The 23388-nt window shown below is 37.0% G+C and overlaps 1 protein-coding gene across 1 annotated transcript in view; it reads right to left on the bottom strand.

The window, feature by feature from the left end:
- The window catches only part of LOC119773100 (MAM domain-containing glycosylphosphatidylinositol anchor protein 2-like), a gene marked incomplete at its 3' end in the record, with an annotated part of 241120 nt that overhangs the window by 140151 nt on the left and 77581 nt on the right, over positions 1–23388 (bottom strand). Inside the window, exon 2 of the mRNA XM_038269918.1 lies at positions 5984–6123. Coding sequence (XP_038125846.1) covers positions 5984–6123 — 140 coding nt within the window. The remainder of the gene's footprint in view (positions 1–5983; positions 6124–23388) is intronic.

A 23388-nucleotide genomic window follows, 5' to 3' on the forward strand; every position in this document is an offset into this window, starting at 1 on the left:
AAATGATGCCGGCTTTTGCGAAAGCCTCTTTAGGCAAAGTCTTTCTTTTAAAAATCACCATAGGCGGCAGTTTCTGTCCATTTGCGTGGCAGCCAAGCACAACAGTAAACGACGCCTTTTCATACCCCGTTGTGTGTATCGCTACAGTGCTGGTCCCCTTCTTCTCCACGGTGTGATTCACCGGGATGTCGAAAGTGAGAGGCACCTCATCCATGTTGGTGATGTGGCTTGGCTGGATGACTTTGTCAGCGATGTGTCTTTCCTCCAACTCGGGCCACCTCGCCTTATGTCCGCGGAAACTCAGCTGCGTCTTCTTCACCAGTCGGAGTTCGTTTTCCAGCTTCCTCCACTTGCGAACCATCGATTCATTTATATTGAATTCTCTCGCAGCTGCTCGATTTCCATGTTCCTCCGTGTAGCTGATAGCCTTCAGTTTAAACTGGGCTTCATAGGCGTGTCTCTTTGCCAATTTCAGGATGTGTTAAGACAACAATTTTCTGCATAAAGCACATACCTGTTCTTTTATACACAAGCCACGCCCACACTTCCCCCTTTAAGGTTCTCACATACTCATGGTGGTCTCAACAACGTCCGCAGATAGGGCGCACCGCACCATAGGGCGCACCCCACATTTTGAGGGGAAAAAAGACGTTTAGGTGCGCCTTATAGCCGTGAAAATACGGTACTAATACCAGATACACCGGCTGCTCAGGCTCTGTTTACATACAGGAGCATGGTCCGTAAAAAAGGTCATCTGAAGCCAGTACCTGCTGTCCCATTACGTGGTCTGATACTGTAAATAATTGGCACAATGAGGATTTTAGTTGAGCACTGAAATTTCATCCCTAGATGGTCAGGGGGGGAAAAAATCAACATAAATTAATTAAAAAAAAAAGATAAAAAAGTAAAATAAAATTGTAATGTTACAGAAGAGTAACACCCAGTAAAAATACAGCATTTTTGGAATATATTTACATCATGCAGCAAGAGTGCAATAGCATCACATATTATGAGAAAACATTACTGGTTTGGTTTCACAATTTTTCCTTTATTTGAAATTGTTAAGATGACCCACATAGTTAGCATTTTTTTTTTATTCTAGAAAACTTAGTCAGTGAGGAAATAATATAAGGACAGGTACAATGTGTCTGGTGTACTTATAGGTGATATTTTTTGGGGAAATGTGTATATGTTATGTTAGTAAGAAATTTTATATAATTTTATTTTTAATACTACCGGTACCTTTGACTTGGATTTTTCTCACAACTCTGCATTTTAATTGTGTTCTGAGGAAAGGTTTGTCCCAAAAGTGTGACAGAAAATAAATAGGTTATTTAGGCTCCACACTTTGTAAAAGCTATTAAATCTATATTGTATTTCATTTTTGACACAACTCACAGCTTTTCCTTGCCAAAAAATGAAGTTCATAGGTAATGACAACAATAAAACTGGGAAGCAGCAAGAAAAGCAGAAAAAAACAAGTCAAGAAGATTTTTGGTCTGATCAACATTTCACGTCAGTTTGCATGGCTTATAAAATAACTACTAAACATGAAAACAGAGGAAATGTTAATTTTCAGTAGCATTATATTTGAACATTATCATTTTAAGTTAGGTATATTTTGTTGTATTATTACTAAATTATTAAAGTATTATTAATAAAAATATTTCCTAAATTTGATGGGAGTGTGGCCTAGTGGGTAGAGCATCATGCTTATCCTCTGAAAAGGTTGCAAGTACCCGATTCGATCCTCATGGCCTCCACTCTGGGTTCCTGAGCAAGACCCTTAACCCCACACTGCTCCCAGGGCGCCACACAATGGCAGCCCACTGCTCCCCAAGGGGATGGGTTAAATGCAGAGAGTGAATTTCTCCAGTGTAAGAATAATAAAATTTCTATTGTTATTATTACTGTTATTAAAATTTTTGTTTTGTTATATATTTTTTTTCATTTCCTCTGAGCAACTGGGCAAAATTATAAGATTAAAGCTATAGAGATGAACTTTGTTTTTTTTGTTTTTTTTACAAAGAAGTAAATATTGCACATTTGTAAGAATTTAAAATTACTGGCTGGCGTTTTTACTACATGTCAACAGTCCCCTTCTTTTAGCAGCTTCTGTTCTCACACCTTGAAATGCCAAGCCAACAAGAGAGCAGAAAAAAGCATGTGAATCTGTTTTCAGGTAAACAAATAGGAAGACAGACAGGCGTGTTAACCATGTGTGTGCAGTTTGTGTGTGGAGGGATTGTATGAATCTAAGGCTTTATTATTAGAAAGCCTGTGTTTTTGCCCTCAAGTTGGGTTGGTGGGCGGATGGGCTTAAAGCTGACATTAAAGCCCCTTATGAAGAGGCTGCTGCTTTGTTGGACACAATCCAGAGACAGAAGCAGAAATCCATGCGGGGTTCCTGTGTAATCTAAGAAGTGTGCACACTGATAGAGTTAAAGTATTAAACAGAAATTAAATGAGACCTGCATTGTTATTTGTGTTTCACAAAACCAAGTGCAAATATAGAATGAAAAACACAGATAATGTGTTTATGTGTTGTTTTGCACCTTAGTTGACCAGGGGTCCATTTCATTAAGCAAGTTTACTGAAAACGATTTTTATTAAACCCTGAAAGCATGGAAAATTTAGTTTTTTGTTTCAGACAGAGTTTACTAAACCTCTGTTTCAGTCACTGTAGTAACCGGTGTTTTTCATGAACACGTTCAATGAATGGCGTCTCTGAATACTTCATATTTTTAGTGAATTTAAAAGACCAGTTTTGAAGTAATGAACGTGAATGAGAGCAACATTCCCTCTGAGAATAATGAGCAACACACAGCTCACGTTCAATTGATAAAGACACTTTTCATTGGATAACATGAGGTTTTACCGCACTTATTACCACATACAGGATGACAGACCAGCATTTTTACTGCTAGTACTATTCTGTGCAATTCAGACTCTTCTGCTGGTATTTCTGATGCCAGTTTTACAGAGTGCTTGGAAGAGTTCATATGTCAGCCTTGTCCACTTAAAAGTTAAAGTGACACATCAAGTTAAATATCTGCTACTGAATGAGGAATGTATGAAATAATGTGTGATACAGATCTTTTCTGCAGAACCTGAATGTACCTCAATGTTTCTGAGGTTTTATGTAATTCTAATGCTAAATAAAGGCTTTATTGCACATTAAGTATACCTTAATTGCATTGATTATTTTCCATTTCTATCAATATATCACACATTTAAAGGGTGAAATATTATATTACTATTGTGTAGCACTGTGGCTTAATTTACCAAATTAACTTACACTAGTTCATTTAAAGGTTTGTGAACTTAGTTCAGTTTTGAAAACAATTAATGTGTACTAGTTTATCTTTGGGTAAGTATAGGATTCACTCAGTGATAACAACCTTCTAAACCTACTGGTAAAATCCAAAGCCATTCTGTGGGCATTTATTGGGCTGATAACCTCTGAAGTGGGTGCAAACAGCAACTTAGTATTTAATTTGTGATAGAAGACAAAATCAAACTAAGGAAAAACTCCATGAGATGATGACCAGGTTCTATATATTAGAACAACGCTTTTTTTCTTCATCTTCACCTGCTGCCAGATGATTGCATATAAATTCAATACATTGATCAACTACCATTCAAGAAATAAATCCTTAATGTTATCATGGTTACCACAGACTATGGCAAGCCATTTTGAGATGTATTTGTTTGACTGAATATGTATTTCTGATATCTGAAAACAAAAATCCCTGGTTAAAATGACCATCTCAAAATGACAATCTCCACATCTAGATTAAACATTCTCCAAATCTAGAAATGAATATCAGATCTCCATATTCCCATTGTTAGTGTTCATCATTTGTATTATTTTGACTATGAAGAAATGTATTTCAGATGTCATAAATACATATTCAGTCAAGCTGATACATCCTAAAACGGCCACCTAAAATGTGCAAACATTTCTCACTATATATAAAACTTAATTCTTACCAGTAACATTTCTTTTTTAACTTTCTGAAATTCAGTTTCTGCTTCAAAAAATTAAATTTAGAAAATAATTAAGAGATTATAGGCTTTTATGGAAATGAAAACTCCAACCTTAGGCTAGATAAATTCAGAGTTGAGGATTTGAATCAAAGTTTGTTAAACGTACTATGTGAAATGGACCCCTGTTGTTAAGTCTAACATAGAAATCTTCGAGAAATTTTTTTCTTCTATTATTATACATCAATTGTTTTTCAGCTTTTTCAAGGTTATAGACAGTATAAAGATATATAAGAAAAAATTATTTCAAATTAGATTCAAAACCTACCAACTTAAAAATTATTTTTCAATAGCTCTATGCACTTTATTAAGATATATTTTGTTTGTAATGATGATTTGAACAGATGGTGTCTCTCTTTCAGTATATTTCTCAAAAACCATTAGCAATTGTTACATTTCCTACTGGTAAAAGACAGACCTGCTGAAACGTATTCTCAGTTTGTAACTATAAAGCCAGTGATTCCGTCTGTAAGCAGAGATGAAAACGTTCGTTTTGGGCTTCGCTGTAAATGATTAAACAACAGTGAAATGACAAAGTTAAATCTGGTGTTGCAACATATCAAACTGTGGTCTAGGCTTAGCTGATAATGCCACACAACATTTGAAAGAACTTATAAAAATTGCCTTGTGAAAGATAAAAAAAAAGTTGATTAGAAAGTAAAACTCAGGAGTAAAGAGAGATCTTGATTATTGATTAATTAAAAAGAGAAACTTAATTTATAGGGGGAAAAAGTTGTACATCTGTGGCCAATCAGGTCATGTTTTCCATTCTATTTAACAATAACAAAAGTAACTCTTATGTTTCCAACCTCTGATGGTACCTTGGTATGGTTGTGTGCAGAGAGACGGGTTCCCCACTACTGCCAGAGGGGGAGAAAAATCAGACGTGTCCCAAAGTCTACAGAGACACAGCAGAGGCCCTTAGTGCCACAGGATCTGCCAGTATTATAAAGGCTGTCTCAAAGGCAATGCTACCTCCCCAACCAGAGCCCTGCAGGGCTTTTGATCTCCCACTCTTGCCTCTTCCCACCCTTCCCCTTCTAGCTTCATTCTGTTTTTCAAAAGTCCTGATCAATTGAAAAGAGAGATGATAAGAGCTGGGTTGCAACTGGTCCATCAAAAAAGAGCATGCCATTCATTATTTGATACTTTCTAATTGAAATGGCTTTACCTGAATGATCGGAAAATAAAAATCAATATGCTCCTTTGTTTTGACATCCAAAGGGCAAGTGTATAATAATAACAAACCTTTCCATCGATCAAAAAGTTCAGTCATATTATGTAATGCAAATCAGCTTGATCGGGTGTGAGAATAAAGGAAACTTTATTTAATTGCAAAAACATGACCTTACTGATCAAAAGGTTAGCAGAAGATTATTACAAGACAGCGAGAGTGAAGGTTGGGTTACTTTGAGCAAATTAATACCTTCAGGGATCAACTTCTGAACAAGAAGACAGACATTTTTTCCACTCTTGCCTGATGTGATGGTGATGAAAGCAAGAAGTGGAAAACAAGAACAAATGCAAAGCCTACGTTTTTTTTAATTAGTTCATACCACATCTGTAAATACGAATGCGAGAAAAGCTTTTATCTGACGCTGAGCATCCATGTGGATTTGCATGACCCAGAGTCTTTTTACCGTGGCCCGTTTCTCACTCATTATACTTTGTTTTGGCAGATGTTTCTGCTGTTTTGCTTCCTGTGTTCTCATTAGGCTTTTACTATCAACACGCAGGTGCACAGTGAAAGCTAAACCATCATTAATTAAAGGATTAAACTTTTTAAGCCGGTTTAGTGTGCAACTCTGATGCCTGTATAGAATTAAAAGGCTAAGACAGATGGAGGCCCAATTACCAACCTGTCCCATGATATCCTGGTGTAGCCATTTATGTCTGTGATTTAAGATGGCCGGGTATATGAAATGACTTCCTTTACCTGTGGTCGAGGATGACCTGTGACTAGGCAGGTGAGCTCCAGGGTCTCTCCTTCTCTGATGGTGTACACTCTCTCTGTGTGTCTCTCCTCTTCAACGTTGCATGCATGCCCGGAGTGAATGATGCGGACAGTTGGAGGTGCTGCAGAGAAAAAGGTCACAAACCAAGTTAGCCCTCCGGTAACTTCAAAGGGAATAAGTAATTTAGGGCAGTGCAATGCCTATCGATTAAAAGCTTGTTTCATTTAGAATAAGGCTATTTTCAGGCTTTGTTTAAATATTTACACCCAGCACAATAACACAGGTGTACCTAAAACAATGTTTAAAGATCACACCTTTTAGCGATCTTTTTTTCAACAACAACTAGAGTAATTGACAACGGTTGTTACAAATTGTGCTATTAAGAGATATGGTATTTTAAAAAGGAAGATCTTTATTGACGCCACCAAGAACCTGAATGAAAAACAAAGTGGATATAACTATAAAGGCAAATATGTAAAACCTAAAAAAAAATACAATAGAAACATAAAAAGACAGTCTGCAACATGTATGGGGGAAACAGTAGCCTATATTATTGTTGCTGTTATACTGCAAATGTTTCATCATGCTCGTATTAATGTGTGCAATACTACCATTGCAAAGACTGGAATGCTATAATTGTCCAAGTGTCATGAATTCACATTTAAAATAAAATTTTAACATTTGGCCTGTACGATTAAATCCTTCAGCAGTAGATCTTCACACCTGATACAGACAACAGTAGTTAAGGCGCACTTAAGGCATCAGAGGTCATGGTTTTAAAGCCATACAGGAGAAAAGAGAAAAGTGTCAGGAATTTACAGTGCCAAATTGATTTTATACAACATCTGCTGGGACACTAATGCCCACACCTGAACTATATAAAAATACTTATTGGCAGCTTTAAAAATGCTTGAGGCCAGCTGTTGCTGCCAAGGGTAACAGGACCAGTTTATCGCGTTTGTACAGTCTACGTAGATTTGGATAGTTTTTCCATTCATTAATAAAATTATCAAATTAAAACTGAATCCTTTTTCTGTTATCAGTATTCCTTTATTTTTGATGAGACACACAAGTGAGGCAAGAAAGAACTATTCTAACTTCTTAATAAAAAGTGTGAGAGATAAATATGTTGTTATGGCTAAAGGCAATCAGTTTAAGTCAGAGTTACATTGAAGTGACAGCTGGCAAGATTGGAAAATGCATAAACCAATACTTTAAATGCAGTGTCAAACAAATGGCTGTCAGTTGATTCATAATAAGAGGCTCTCTTTCTTTCCTATCATCTCCTTATACCAAAATTAAATTTAATTGTCATGCAATCACACATCAGAATTTGTTTATAAGAATAGTATAATTTTACAAAAGTGACAAATAATAAACTAGGGGGTCTGGCATCAAACGGGCAATTACAGGTAAAGAGGAATACGAACCACCTTCAATACCTTCTGATAACTGTATGGTTACAGTCTAGATTTTCATCAGTGAGCGATTGCTTTCGAGTAAATAAGTTGATGCAATCAACTGGTTTTCCTTAAATAGAAAACTTTGAATCGATTTGACTGTATGATCTAGTTGAATCATTAAGTGCCTTGAGATGACATGTTGTGAATTGGTGCTATATAAATAAACTAAATTGAAATGAATTAAATTATGTGGTATATCCGCACAGTAATTGCTCAAAAGTTGTTGTGGAAATTTGCAATAAGTATTTGAAACCTATGGCAACCTTATGTATATACTGTATTTGTTCAAAACTTGCGTTATAAAAAATCTGTCTTTCCTAATCCCAGTTGCATGTATAATTTTGGATTCATCTATATTATAACAAAAATAAGAATAAAATAATTTGAAACAAGCATTAAGATATTATAAAAAAAAATATTTAAAACTATGAAAAATGGTTCAAATGTGCTTACATAAATTTTAAAAGCCTTCATTTTTGGTGTAGAAATGGATAGTTAAGAGTTTCTTAGGCCTCCTAAATACTAACTTTAGTCATATGTAAAATGGCTTGCCGCATTAACAGACAGCTGTTAAAGGAACTAAAGTCGGAATTACATCATTAGCCTAAACATAGTGTGACATCTAAGAACCTGTATATTTTTTTTATCTTGGTCATTTATTTTTCTGAAAGGTAATAATATACACTACTGGTCAAAAGGTTTAGAACCCCACATTTTTTTTCCTGTTTATTTATTGTAATCAATGATCAGTGCAGAACTGCAAGAGACTGAAAAAGGTAGGTCACTCAAAAGTGAGAAATTATGCACTTTTAAGAATTACTGGAAAAAAAAAACTCACTCTGAATAAAACCAATGTTGGAACACATTGTGGTATCATCTCCTTGTGATCACCAGCTGAACAGTTTTATACTATAGAAAGTGCATGCCATCACGACACTTTAATGTGTCTTTCATGTAAGCAGTCTACAAAGAAAATCAAGATGTCAATGAGTATTTTTTTCTTCATCATCAAAATGAAAATTGGAAAAATGACAGGAAAAGATCTGGCAGGCCTAAAGCCATATCTGAATCATGGGACAGTTTGCATGTTAAGCAGCTGAAAGGACAAAAGCTTTGAGCACAGCATAAAATTAGTCGTAATAAGCAAGTCTTGGTGTGAACTCTGAAGAGAAGCCTTCTAATGAAGACTAAAAATATATCATGGACTGATAAAATTAAAATCTTAATCATTATGCAGGATCTGTATTACAATGAGGAGAAGAGGAAAGGAAGGTTCAACAGTGAGAGGCCCCCTGAACCAAAATGGCGGCCACAGGAGAATGCATTACCCTTAGGAGTGGTCCGAGGTTTATCTTACAACAACATAGATCCAAGCTATCTAGAAGTACCTCAGAGAAAAAGAACAAGATTTTTAGCTTAAAAACATCAAGCAGTCAGCACAGTATCCAGACTTCTCTGACCCCTCCATATTGGACAGAGGAGTAAAAACTTTGCAATCTACAAAAGCCACGTATTTATGGGAATTTATGCAACAGATTTGTGGAGAACTTCTCAAATAATATTTGATACTAGACAGAATAATATGAGTAAGTTAAGCTTTTATATCTACCAAAGCTGGCTACTTTTATTATATGTTAATGTAAAACACATTTCAGGCCTATAAGTTCATTCCATGCTTTTTTCCCCTTTATTTCACCTTTGAGATTAAAGGAAGTCTCAAAGGAAGTACTGGCCAAGAGGCAGGAAAATTACATTGTAACACAAAAAAAAAATAAAAAATACACAATTAACATGTATTTGGGACAATTTAAGGAGGCTTTTACAAGCTTTTTATCTCTGGACTTAAAAATGTTCAGCATTATAAATTCAGTTAGTTTCCAATGTTTTTCAAGGCTGCTCCATGAGCAAAGAGAACAAAAGCTCTTTTTCACAGTTCTGTGCAGGCACATTTCATTTATTCTGACTGCTTTATGTGTACTTGGCTTTCCTTTCAGAGTTCAATGTAACAAACTGAATTATTAAAATCAAAATCTGGAAAAAATTGTGAGTTTCCGAAAATCTTTAACAACTAGTTTACAATAAGATCACATATAAAACTTTAGCAATTGGCAAGACAAATCACATTAATCAGAATCAGAATCAGACATACTTTAATAATCCCAGAGAGAAATTCCAGTTTCAGTACAACCGTTCGTCACAATTACACTTTTAAACTAAGCCGACTACACAAAAACTTAAAAAAATTTCGTAGACTAATTTTAAAAGCCACAAAAAATCTTACATGTAAGCTACATTATTAAATGTATATTTTTGGAGTAATAATTTAACCAGTAATTAAGGTTTAAACAACAATCAAAGTTAATCATATGATCTTTGGGAAGAATTAGCACCCTAAGAGTGTAATACCCATATAGAAAAAAATGCCATAAGTGATATATGTGGCTTTGGTCACATGTTCCAATTTGATATAAAGTCTGACACATGCATAACATGCGATCAAATACTTTTTCATACAAATATCATATGATTGCGGTCAGTGCCATATTCCTAAAACTAGATTTAAATGTATAAATATGTGGAGCATCTAGACTACATGTGCCTTTTTGGTATACATCATGGTATTCAACTATAGCTACAGAGTATTATAGACACCAAAGTAATCTAAGGGGTGTCCAGGCGAGACAGTGTAGTGTTATGAAGAGTGGGTTTAACCGAAGGCTGTTCATTTGTACATTTTTCTGCTCCTTCTCATACAGTGCCTTGCAAAACTATTCGCCCCCCTTGATTTTTTGACCTTTCGCCCAATTACAGGCTTCAAACATAAAGATCGGAAATAATATTTTTTTGTGAAAAATCAGCAAGTGGGACACAATCATGAAGTTTTATTGGATATTTTCACCTGAAGAATGTGGTGTGCAAAATTAATCATCTCCTTTACATTCAGTGCACCAAACTCTCTCCAGAGGTTCCATGAGGATGATCTATTGAAAGATCGATTGTTGACCTAAATGACTGATGATAAAAATAATCCACCTGTGTGTAATCTGTGATCGTCTCAGAGGTCTGTTTAAAGCCCAGAGAGCATCAAGAAGAACAAGGAACACACCAGGTACTGTAGGTCTGAGATAAAGTTGTGGAGACATTGAATGCTGATGATGATACAAAAAGATTTCCCAAGCTTTAAATATCCCAAGGAGCACTGTGCAAGAGATAATATTGAAATGGAAGGAGTATCAGACCATTGCGAATCCTTGAAGACCCACCGTCCCTCTAAACGCTCTGATCGAAAAAGTAGACAACTGATCAGAGATGCAGCCAAGAGGCCCATGATCACTGAATGAGCTGTAAAGATCTACAGCTGAGGTGGGAGACTCTGTCCATAGGACAACAATAAGTTGTATACTGCATAAATCTGGCCTTTATGGAAGAAAGCCATTTCTTAAAGATATAAAAAAAAAAAGTCTTGTTTAAAGTTTGCCACAAGCCACCTGGGAGACACAGCAAACATGGAAGAAGGTGCTCTTGTCAGAAAAAAACAAACTCAACCTATCTGGCAACACTGCAAAACGTTACGTTTTGCTGTAAAAGCAACACAGCTCATCACCCTGAACACACAACCCCCACTGTCAAACAGTGGTGGCAGCATCATGGTTTGACAAGATGATTATAACTGATGGAAAGATATATGCAGCCAAATTCTGGACAGCCAAAAGACTGGAGACTCGGACAGACATTTATCTTTCAACAAGACAATGAACCAAAACATAAAGCAAAATCTAAAATGGAACGGTTCAGAAATAAACATATCCTGGTGATAGAAAGGCCAGGTCAAAGTCCAGACCTGAATCAAATCGAGAATTTGTGGAAAGAACTGAAAACTGCTGTTCACAAACCCTCTCCCTCCAACAATCCTGAGCTCAAGCTGTTTTGCGAGATTTAAGAAATTTAAGTCTCTCAATGTACAATAAAGACATACACCTTTTCTGTAATCACAGGAAAAGGTGGTGCTACAAAGTATTAACTCAAGATGGCTGAACCATTTTTCGCACCCAGTTTTTCAGATATTAATTTGTTTAAAGCTACAGTGTGTAATAATTACAGGGATATACAGTCAGAAATGTAATATATTATACATAACTATGTTATTTATCATCATCTACGAGCTCAGCCTCTTAACCTTAATATTTGCGTTGCCTTAGAATTCGTTATTTATAATTACATAGGAGCGGGTCTCGCAGCCATGGAGGCAAACATCTTTGCGCTACGGCAGCGCAGAGCCAACAAACTAGTGATTGCGAGATCGCCAAAACGTCACAACGATGTAGAAAAAATAACGGGTATATTTATTATCTTAAGTCTACATGAAATCTATACCCTACACAGACAAATGAAATACTATCTGTAAAATTATCTATGTAAACAAACCTCATCACTTGAGAAGGTAGGTGATGCGGACGTCGTGGAAGACATTTTGTCCCGTAACGCTCGCCGTACTGTTGGGGGGGAGAAGCGGTGGGGGGGGGGGATGTTGATGTTGCTGCAGTCTGCAGTCTGACCGCTAGATGTCGCTAAAAGTTAGACACTGTAGCTTTAAAAAAAAGGTTGAAATATCCAATAAGTTTTGTTCCCCTTCATGATTATGTGCAACATGTTGTTGATTCTTCAAAAAAATTATTTTTTAATATGTCTGAAGCCTGAAATGTGGCAAAAGTTTGAAAAGTACAAGGGAGTCAAATACCTTTTCTAGGCACTGTATCCATTTATTGGAGTACATAAAGGTAATAGGGACAGTTAGACACAGACAGTTCAGCACCATGAGTTATGTTTGTTCTGTTAGTGAAATCTTCTGACTCTTCTGAATTTAGTTAAATAACTTTCCTTTAAATGTAGTACCAACAAAAACCACAACATGACAGCAAAGTGTACAAAAACAAAAGCAAAAATGTGACAAATAAAATCCATACCACCTTGGGACACAGTAAATTAAAATGACAATTTTAAGTGAATTTTTATTTTATTTTATTTTTTGATTGTTGTATAAATATATGAATCCTGATTAAAAAAAAATAAAAAATACCCTGTGATTGTGCTTGGCTCCACTGCGCAGCAAGCCTTGCATGCTGTGGAGCCCTATTTCAAAGTAGACCAAAACAATTCCTCCTTTGAACATTAAAACTGGTAAAAGTGCTTCACTTTTTGTTTTGGGGTACACAGATGTTTCTCAAAGAGTGAGTAAAGCCCAGGCAGATAATTTGCTTTTGGCTTATCTTGGTGTATTTAATTTTTAATATGTATGTTTTGACAACCTATTATATGCAGCCCAGTAATTGATATAATGTGTGTAGAAGCTGATACATACAAATGGACAAAATAATGGAACCCTCTGTTTAAAGACAGAAAAACTAACAATGGTCACAGAAATAACTTGAAACTGACAAAGTAATGATAAAAGTTCCCTGAAAATGAACAAAGAAAGTCTGACATTGCTTTTCAACCATATATTAATAGAATGATAAAAAAAAAATAAACTTGGTCTTTCTTTTATCAAACAAGGGGTACCAACAATAGTGTCCACATGTGTACATATATAAATATATCCAGTAATGTCTAAATACAGTTAGGTTTTAAAGTAAATGCAGCCATTTTCAATTAGCTACTCTAAAAATCTAGTTTCCTGTTGGTTTCACTGTAGATATTTTCTGCAGTTGCAGCTTCTGTTGTCAGATTTTAATTATTGCTGTCATGGCTTTTGGTCCATGTTGTGGCTTTTGTCATCAGGGTGTGGCTACTTTTGTTGTTGTACTATGCCTTTTGCTGTCAAGCTGTAGGTTATGTCCTCATTTTGTTTCTTTTGTATTTTTATAACCCTTTGGGCCAATGAAAGCAAACCCAAGATTTCCCAAAATTAGTTACCTGGTGAAGCACAGCCTTTTATGAATATCTTTAAAACCTAAAATCAATATCTAGTTTACATGTCTGACTAGATTCAGGTGTCACATGTGTGACCCTGTATATCCCATGTGATAATCTTAGGATTTACAGGAAAGTATATTTCCAGATGAATGTATGTGAAACTGACATGTGTCATTTTTTTTTAGAAATTCCTACAAGTGTTGATTTTAGATTTTTTTTTAATAGGCTACGTATGCCTTTTAATGTATTGATTTTAATGACTGTCTTTTTACTCTGTTTTTAATGTTATGGTCTTTTAAACTTGTTTTGTAGCACTTTGAGATTTGAAATCAAATGTAAAGTGCATGATAAATAAAATTCATTATTATTATTATGTACCTCATGTCTTCTTAAATATATGATAGACGTTTAAAGATGTGTATGATTTGTATGGTTTGTTTACAGCTACTACTACTGAGAAAATAAAAGCATTCTAAAATGCCCTTTCAAATTGGCCTGGGACAGTAGACGGGGTTAAAGGAATAGTACACCCAAAACATGATCAAATAATGGAAGTCTATGGCCCCCGAGGCAGAAAGGTCCATAAAAGTCCACAAAAAACGTGTCAATATTCCTCCATACTGCTCGTCCAATGTATTCCAAGTGTCCTGAGTGGGTAGCGTCCATAATTTACTCGAAATGAAGTCATTTAGAATGTTTTTAGAGCATAAACAGTAGTGTATAGGATTTCCTAAAAGCGCGTTCACGAGTCTACGGAAACCGCGGCAGACCAAACCAGATGAAAGTGTGCATTCAGCGTCTGCTCTGCCGATAATGCAAGCGTAGAAGAAGAAATGTGCTGTTTACCTGTGCAAAGAAAGAAACAACGAAAGAAAAATGTCTGAGGACTTCAGTGTTGAGGAAGAGCATGAGTTCTTTGCCGAGCTGAATGCGCACTTTCATCTGGTTTGGTCTGCCGCGGTTTCCGCTTTTAGGAAATCCTATACACTACTGTTTATGCTCTAAAAACATTCTAAATGACTTTGTTTCGAGTAAATTATGGACGCTACCCACTCAGGACACTTGGAATACATTGGACGAGCAGTATGGAGGAATATTGACCCGTCTTTTGTGGACTTTTATGGACCTTTCTGTCTCGGGCGCCATAGACTTCCATTATTTGAATGTCAGCAGACAGCAAGAAGCCTCCCAGATCTCCAGATGCATTTGAGATATCAAAAAAGTACTCCAGAGTGTTGTTCAGCATGGGGGTGAGTAGAAAATGAAGGCTAAACATGTTTTGGGTGTACTATTCCTTTAAGCATAACCAAGAAGGGGGTAATCTAAGGTAATCCACTAAAAATATTCATTCCAACTGAGCTGTGAAAACATGGTTGCTCATAAGCGGCCCCTGACAATACAAGCATCTGTTAAGCATTTATTTCTCTCCAGCTTTCATGATTAGTAAAGAGGTTAGGGACGACATGGTTTAGAGATGGGATAGAGGATATGATTAGGAGGAGGTGGAGTACAAAATAGCAGGAAGATTTGTGAAAAAAAAAAAATCCAACAGGAATTACAAGAAGTGACAAACAGCAGCTCAGCTTTCATATTGAAGGAACAGCTTCCTGTGTGGGCCTCTCTCAGCAAAGCCGAACCCCTGCAGCATGCTCACTTTTACCTCCATCCAGGCAGCCATGCTAATGAGCAAAACATCACTCCCCTCTGATGCTATGTTAAGAGTCTCAGTCAAAGTGTGTATGTAGCTGTGCACTAACCAGAAGTCCCTTTCTGATACCCACCATGCTGTTTGTCTATTGTTGCTTGATAGCTTAATGCTGTGTCATGCCCATTGTATTTCTCTAAAGGCTAAACAGATTGATGTGCTAATGCACATGTTAATCATAGCAGGATAGATTTCTTTAGCATTCCCTGGCATTTTTTACTTTCTCCGTTAAGAGTTAAAACACTGAATTCCTTTGGGAAGGTAATACTTGAGAAATAGGCTCAGCACAAGGGGGCTTCATGCAAGGCTGCCACTTAAAACAAAAAAGGCTGAGAAACAAGACCCCAGGCTAAGAGCTAAACACAATACTAATGCCATTTATTCCGATGAGCCAGTATCACAGCAGTCTTCTATCAGTCCTGAAGGAAAACAGGGAAACACCCATAATTAAGGAAAATCAGCGCCTAACTGGAGCTACACACTTGCAAGTGAATAAACATTCACTTACCCTTCATGCAGACAAAAAAACTCTAAGCTTAAAGCCACAAAAGCAAGCAGCCCCCTCTTGAGCATACATAATGAGGGCACTTATGTTAGAATAGTTACACGTATCCTAGAGTGGCTAAGACCTGCTCTTTTATATCCCTTGGCCCAAGGCATGAACATCACTGTCATTATTATTTAATTTCCAGCTTTGTTTCTTTAAAAGCCACTTGATATTCCATTGACAGTAACTACTCAAAACGTATCCAGAGAGATGAGTCAGAATGGAAAGACTTTCACGTTGCTAGATTTTAGGCTGTTCTGTCACCAAGCAAGATGTCAGTGAACTGACAGGTCAGAGATAAAAGACAAAGGGGAAATGCGGTAATAGACAAAGGCTTTGAACACATCATTTGTGACATTAGACAGCTGGTTATATCTCCCTAACATCTTTACAACATCCCTTAGAAATTCATTTTGTGAATTAGGAGGGAGTCTTGTACATCTAAAAATGGTACGATAGAGCTGTCTTATCTTCCCACTGTCTATTGACATTCCAGATTAAGACCACCCTAAGATTTCTAGGACCTCCAAGAACAATCTAACATTGCTTGGTTTGGTGTAAATTTGAGAGTGCATGCATACACAATTTTGCTATGCTCCTACATCTTAGCATATGGGAAATATCCCCACTTCTTTCTTAGCCATTAGTTCACATTGTTAACATCACAGGTACCACATCTGGGAATGAATCTTCACCATCTGTATAATTCCCATATGAGTATGGAAGTTAAGTGTAAAAGTTTGATCTTTTCATGAAAAAGGAAACAGCATTACTACCTGTAGGAGATTTCAAAATAACTGCTGTACAAGTATTAGGGTACTGTGCTAAACAACAGCAAACAATACTTTCAACATATATATTGCCATTATGGTTGTAAACTGATATTGTATGTCATGTTGCGCCTTACGCTTTAAACATTGTGAATAGCCAACCACAGTTTAAAACGGTGGTATGTGAATTTGCTCTGTGTCGTAGTGGATGAGTAACTCTCCCCATGGAGAGTCATCCTTGTCCTAACGCGGATCACGCAGAGTCAATCCTATATGTTACCACCAAAGGAGATTCATTAGGATATGACAGAGCAACCTTGGCACTTCTGTTTTGGAGCACTTTGGAGGCAGAGATGCTTTTTGGCTATAGCAGACACTAAAATTGACAAACAAATTAATGTTGGGAACAAAGTCCAACAGCTGGGGCTCATTTTCGCAGTGGGTTTAATATCCTTAGACCAACCCCTAAGGTTCATTAAAAAAATCCTGCTGACTATTTGGCTCCATAGTCCTTTCCCACAGTGGCAAATGAAGTAATATGTTAAATGGCCTGTACTTAAATAGTGCTATTTCAAGTCAGAGGACTTGACCAAAGCGCTTTACACCACATTCATTCATTCACACATTCATGCACACACTCACACACTAATGGCGGCAAACTACATTGCAGCCACCGACAGAAGTGAGGCTGCCCGACACAGGCGCCACCAGGCCCTCTGACCACCATCAGTAGGTATGATGGTTGAAGTTTTTTGCCCAAGGACACAACAACACTGAAAGCCAGAGCCGGGGCTAGAGACCAACAAAACCATCCGGTTGCAGGGCAAACTACTTCATCCGATACCACTGTTGTTAAAACCACGTATAAAATTGGTCCGGTTTCAGAAACAAGCCATGCATAGTCATGTCAAGAGGAAAGATAAAATATATTTCAGAGATATAGCGGTAAACTCATTGACAATATGCAGTGTATTCATTTAAAAGTAATACAGAATAAAATATTTTCCAGAAAAGGAGTTCCTATTTGGACTTTTGTATTTGCCTCTTGCCCATAGACTGCCGGAGAAAGGCACTGGCCCTGATGGATGGATGAAAGGATGGATTGATGTGGTTGGAGTTCCTATTTGATCTACAAATGCCTTAAAGAACATGATAGTATGAAATGATGAGATGAAAGTAAAAATTTTTTTGCCCACCTCCGCCAGAAATGGCTCACTTATTTCAGGCAAAATTTGTAAATTAGGTCAAAAGTTGCTAAAACTACACAAGGTGTAGGAAATAACACTAATTTTACATAAAAAAAAAATTTAATCAGAAGTGAATAATTCAGTCCAATTTGACTTTACTATAATATTTGCTGCAGTTCTCAAGAAAAAACAGGAAAAAAAGACCCAAAAACACAAAGCTACACTCTTATATCGTTTTTCAATAATACAATTTAAGCTTAACATATGTTTTAAAACATCTGTTGGAAGTATAAAAAAACTCAGGATTGAGTGCACTCAGTAATTTAGTTTTTGTATCACTATGAAAAAAAATGAAAAATCAGATGTGAATTTTTGCATCATTAACCAGCTGCAGGATTTTCCAATCATTTATTGCTGTTATTAAAAACAATCAAAGGGTTAAATAGTCCTTTCTGTTTTAGTCAATTTACTAAATTGTTTACCAACTATGAAATAAAAATGCTCACATAGACAAGTTTAAAAGGACTGCCATCTGTCTAATGCTAATTAAGAAAAAATAATTTATGATGATTGAGTCCAGACACAGTTGCTTAAGGAAGTCCTTTGAGACAAGATAATCTATTGTTTTTACATTTCAAGGATATCTTTTATGCAAACTTTTATCAGATTTTTTAAATGTAATATTTGATATTTCAATTTTGTTAGTATACAGGACCAAATACATACTATAAATGTGTTTCTGGATCAGACTTTACCTAACTATTACTACTTTTCTTTCCTGATGACTGCACTATAACATCAACTAATTTGTGTCAAACTTATTTTAATCGTATTATATCTTTTTAGCAATTTTCACAGTAAAACAATATATTTCTTTATAGAGTTAGTAAATTTAACTCAAAAAAAAAAAAAAAGGATGGGATTACGTTTGCCTCAATGCATATCTCATTTCATATTTTATCTTGTTTATATTTGTATATTTAAGTATATTATTTAAGTATATTTTAGTCAAGCAACTAACAGATATAGTTGTTGGGATCTGGAGGCTTGTCCACTTTCTCCACCAGAGGGCGCCTGAGATCTTCCTCCTGAGGGCATGAGCATACTTCTACACACCTGTTTCCTGTCTGCTCATCAGGAGACCTATTTAAGAAGGAGGAGGCTGACATTTCCCTGCCAGAGTGTTGCCAGTAATGGTATAGCAAGACCTGAGCCAGCCTGCCTGATCTGAAACCCTGATTTAGTGAACCTGTCTGATCCTGTTTCTCTCTGCCTCACATATCCTGACTTTTCTGGAAACCTGAAATCCTGGAGATAGAAATCTCTGTCTGGAATCTGCCTGCCTGCACCCCGTTTCAGTCTCTGCCTCTGCCCTCAGCCCTCTGCCTGCCGACTAGCCTCTGGACCCTCAAGGTTCCCCCCTGCTGATCAGATCCATCTCTGAGCAGGTATTTAACCCAGTCATCTGTAAACTGCAAGTTTCCTGGATCAACTCTAACTGCTCTGTCCTCCTCAGTGGTGTTCCTCCCGTGACCAATCTGAAGAACCAAGAACCTATGCATCGTTTACTTGTGAACATTGTCAAAATAAATCATTTAACTTTTTCCCTGCTACAAGAGTGGTTTCTGCATGTGGGTTAGACGCCTTGAACCCAACATGACAATAGTAAAATGTGTTCACAGATTTCCAATGCAATCGTGCAAAACGTGCAGGATATCTACATTTTAAGTACTTTGATCAAGATGCAAATTCCCTTTGCTGATGCCAAACATTGGCAAATGTCATTTCAATGTAAATTTTGAGAATTTCACAGATAAAGACCGGTACACATAGTCCAGAGTCAAAGGTGTCACATGCTGAATTATTTTCTGTACTTCTCTGCATGCATCTGGAATACATAAGCTTACCCTATAACCAGTGATTCAGCTGTATAATTGAGAATCAACTCATCCATGGGGTCATCCATGTGTGTGAGGGCCTGAAATGGTTTGCCAGCAGCACATGCATATTATTACATCAAGAGTTGTCAGAGCGTATTGATTGCACACTGTAATGCACTCCCTTCTCTAATCAGCCTATGCTGCTATTGTAAATGAAAGTCTGTATGGATTCCATTTCACCCTATCAGTGCTGATAATCTATCACACAGTATTCAATTCGAATTCAGCTCAAAAATACTTTATCAATCCCAAAGGGAAATTAAATATTGCTGTAACTCTTACAGGGATTTCTTCACTGAGTTGTTGCAGACTCTATAGCGGTCTGTCTTAAAACGTATCTGGAATAGACATTGACTGAAGACAGTTGTTGTTTAACAGTTTTCTAAAGAGGATGTTCATGGTTCATCATTTTATGAACAACTCCTCTTTGTGAAATAATTTCCAGAGGTTTTAGAGGAGTTCCTAGAACAGAGCCTTCCCTAATTATCATGTTTAAATCAACTGCTCTGTTGCTGCTATCCCAGTAGATAATGGCAAAAGAGATCAGATTCTCTTTGAAAAAAGCATAGGAAATGTTAAGGATTTTTATGCAAACACTGAGGAATCTAAGCATCCTCAAAAGGTACAGCCTGATCTGTCCCTTATTTTCTCCAGCTTCACTTTTGAATCTCCAGTCAAGTCTGGTCTCTAGGTGGACACCAAGGTATTTATGCTCCTCCACCTCTACTGTGATGTTCTATTCCTGTTTCTTTTTAACTATATCTCCCTTGTTTTATTTACATTAAGGACCAAGTGATTGTTTCCACACCATACCACAAAGCACTTCACCAATTCCCTATACACAGTTTCATCTTTAATACCTCTCACAATAGAGCCATCCGTGTACGCATTTCTGGAGATGACAGGAGTGTGTATGGTACTTTTAGTCAGAGGTGTGAAAAGTAAAAAAGGAATGGTCAGAGTGCAGTCCCCTTTGGTACTCCTATACTGCTGGCTATTGGGTTAGACACTTGACCCCTTGTTGTGTATATGAGTTAGTCTTTTATCCAGGCAATTGCTGATGCCTCCATCTGAGTCTTCTGGAGTTTCTGACAGAGCAATTCAGAATGAATCGTGTTAAAATAACTGGAGGAGTCAAAGAACATGATCATCACAGTGTTGTCTGCCTAGTCTAAATAAAAGTTGGTTTGTTGAAGAAGGTTTTATGATGGCATCTTCAATTCAAACTTTATGGTGATAAGCAAACAGCAGGGGTCCTGATAGCTTCTTGTCTGCTTAATCAAATGTGCCAACAGGAGTCTCTCTAAAACCTTCATGATGTATGATGTCAGATCAACTGGTGTTCTGTCAATGAGAAATGTTTTTGAGTTTTCTTTGGTACTGCAACAAGGCAGGGTATCTTCCCCCATCACTGGACTTGTTTTCTAGGTCAGCCTAAGGTTGAAGAGTTGCTGGAGAATCCAACAGCGCTACTTTGCACAGGCTGTAGGGCCGGTCAGACCCTGTGGTTGACAGCATCTGCACGTGAAACCTTTGTTTGGTTTCATTTTCTCTGGCTTTCCCCCTCACCTGGCTTCTAGAGACAGATAGGTGGGAGAGGAAGGCAAAGGGAGCAGCACAGTTGGATGAGAGCAAACACACAGTAGAGCATGAAGATACAAAAAACTTGAGGTGTGAAAGGGAGCTTTTGGGTCAAAGAAGGATGGGATTTCTGTTTGACTGGGTAGGAGAGGATCATGCTGAGCTTGTTCCTAATTTGAACCAATTGCAGAATGAGTTCATTTGACTCTCTCTATCCAGCATTCCCTCTGTTCCATGCTGTGGGAAATGCAACCCACACTCTGTCCATGGTGCTGAAATGTCTGAAGGAAAACTGGGTCCATTTGTTGAGTGAACTGAAACTAACGCAAAAAATATGTCAGTTGTCAGAGGAAATAAAACATAGAGCATCATTTTTAGAGAGAATACAAAAAAACTATAATGACCATATAAATTGGTTCCAATGTTTCTGAATGCCAGATGTCTTCTTTTAAAGCAAAAAGAAAAAAAACAATGTGCATTTCAATAAAAAATGTTAAATTGATTATAATTAAAACAGGCAGCTTTTTAAAAAGATTAAATATTTAACTAAATTGAATACAACATACATTTATTTATTTGTAAAAAAAAAAAATAATAATAATAATAAAATACTAGGTCAAATGACAGCTAGATAACTGAGTCAACATATTTCCAAAGACATGAGGTCACTGTGAAGTGTTTCAAGTCTGAGCTTATTAGTATAATTCGAAACTTTTCAAAAAGATGGAACACTTGTAAAACAGTGGCAGGGCTATATGTAACGAAAGCTAACAAACTACCAATAGGAGCAAAGGCTGGTCTCAATGGTCTGATCCAACAAAAAAGCTGCAACAGCTTACGACTGCATGTCTGTCAGACTGCCCATATAATTTTACATCACCTCAGTGGCCAAAGATATGCTGGCGTTTTCCTTAGGAACACAAGGAATTAGTATGCAGTGTGGGAAGAACATAAGTTGGAGACAACATGATGGTTTGGAAAATGTTGTGGTGGCAAATCATTTATCCTGAAATATCATGAAACTTAGCCCAATTGCAGACAATTAGAAATCTATCAGGAAAACTGTATTAATTGATTTCATTGGTCTATTTCAGCTACATAATGTGCCCTGTCAAAAATCAGGTTCGAGGAGACAAACAGGTCCAGTTCATAATGTCCCACCCTTGCATATAATCTTTAAGGATGTGCTTCCTACATCCTTGTGCACAATATTACAGCAAAGCATCAAAGGTTAAGTGGAGTCCATCCCTCAATTGGTCAGTGATTCTTTTTGCTCTAGACTAGTACGCCAATAGACATGATGCTGTAAAAAAAAGGGTTAAACTTTAGATATTTATAAGTACAATTTGTATATATAAAGTAAAACAAGTACATATAAAGACAATACTTTGTAAATCGGTACCCTTGTAATAATCCTTTTTGTATTATTAGAAAAAGAGTATTTTGAACTAAGGGCCTAAGAGCTCGTGCTAAATTGTTTTTATTGTTGCTCTGACTCTAAAACATAAATTGAACATGATGTGCACTCACATGGATGAACAATTTTGGCCAGGCTCAGGCATAAAGCTAATACAAACATAAAGAGTTACACACACTGTCATGTGTTCAGTGTCCCATCCAAGTGTTGCTCTTAAGTGATCCTTTCCTGTATTTCCTAATTCTGTTTTCTCACAATCCATGATGCAATTTTGGCATTGGGAACCTGTTGTGGCAGTTTATTTCTGTAAACAACACTAATCAGACATCTGTGGGGAAGGATAAAGCCCAGATTGGCCGTAACTATGCAGCAGTTATCTGTTGATAGGCCCAAATCAGGCCAACACTCCTGATTGGCTGAAAACAGGCAACAGCGTTCTATAAGGTTGGCTGGAACAGTAAGCCAGGAATGGCTCACTAAAGATAGGGTATCTGGCAACACTCAGAAGATTGGGTGCTGCTCGCCAAGAAACTGTCTGATGATTGGCTGTGCTGACTCCAAAGTGAGCTGATTGTCCTATCAATGCCCACAGCACAGGCCGACTGACAGGGCTGCCTGCTGGCTGGCTTTGCCGCTTTCCAAAACACCTCCAGGGGACATACAGTAAATCCATGCCTTTGAGTGTGAAAGTGCCTTTATGTGTGCATAGAGTGTGAATGTGGATCTTCTATGGTCTCTATAACTTTTCCATTGGAAAAGTGTGCAGCTAAACCCTGCCAGCAGGCACTAACACCTCATTATTCTAAGCCAAGCAGGAAATGGCTTTTAGAGATCCCTAGCTGAGCCATGCTTCTAGAAATGTA

This window comes from Cyprinodon tularosa, unplaced genomic scaffold (assembly GCF_016077235.1).
Source record: "Cyprinodon tularosa strain WSP-4 unplaced genomic scaffold, ASM1607723v1 ctg742, whole genome shotgun sequence".
NCBI classification, from domain to species: domain Eukaryota; kingdom Metazoa; phylum Chordata; class Actinopteri; order Cyprinodontiformes; family Cyprinodontidae; genus Cyprinodon; species Cyprinodon tularosa.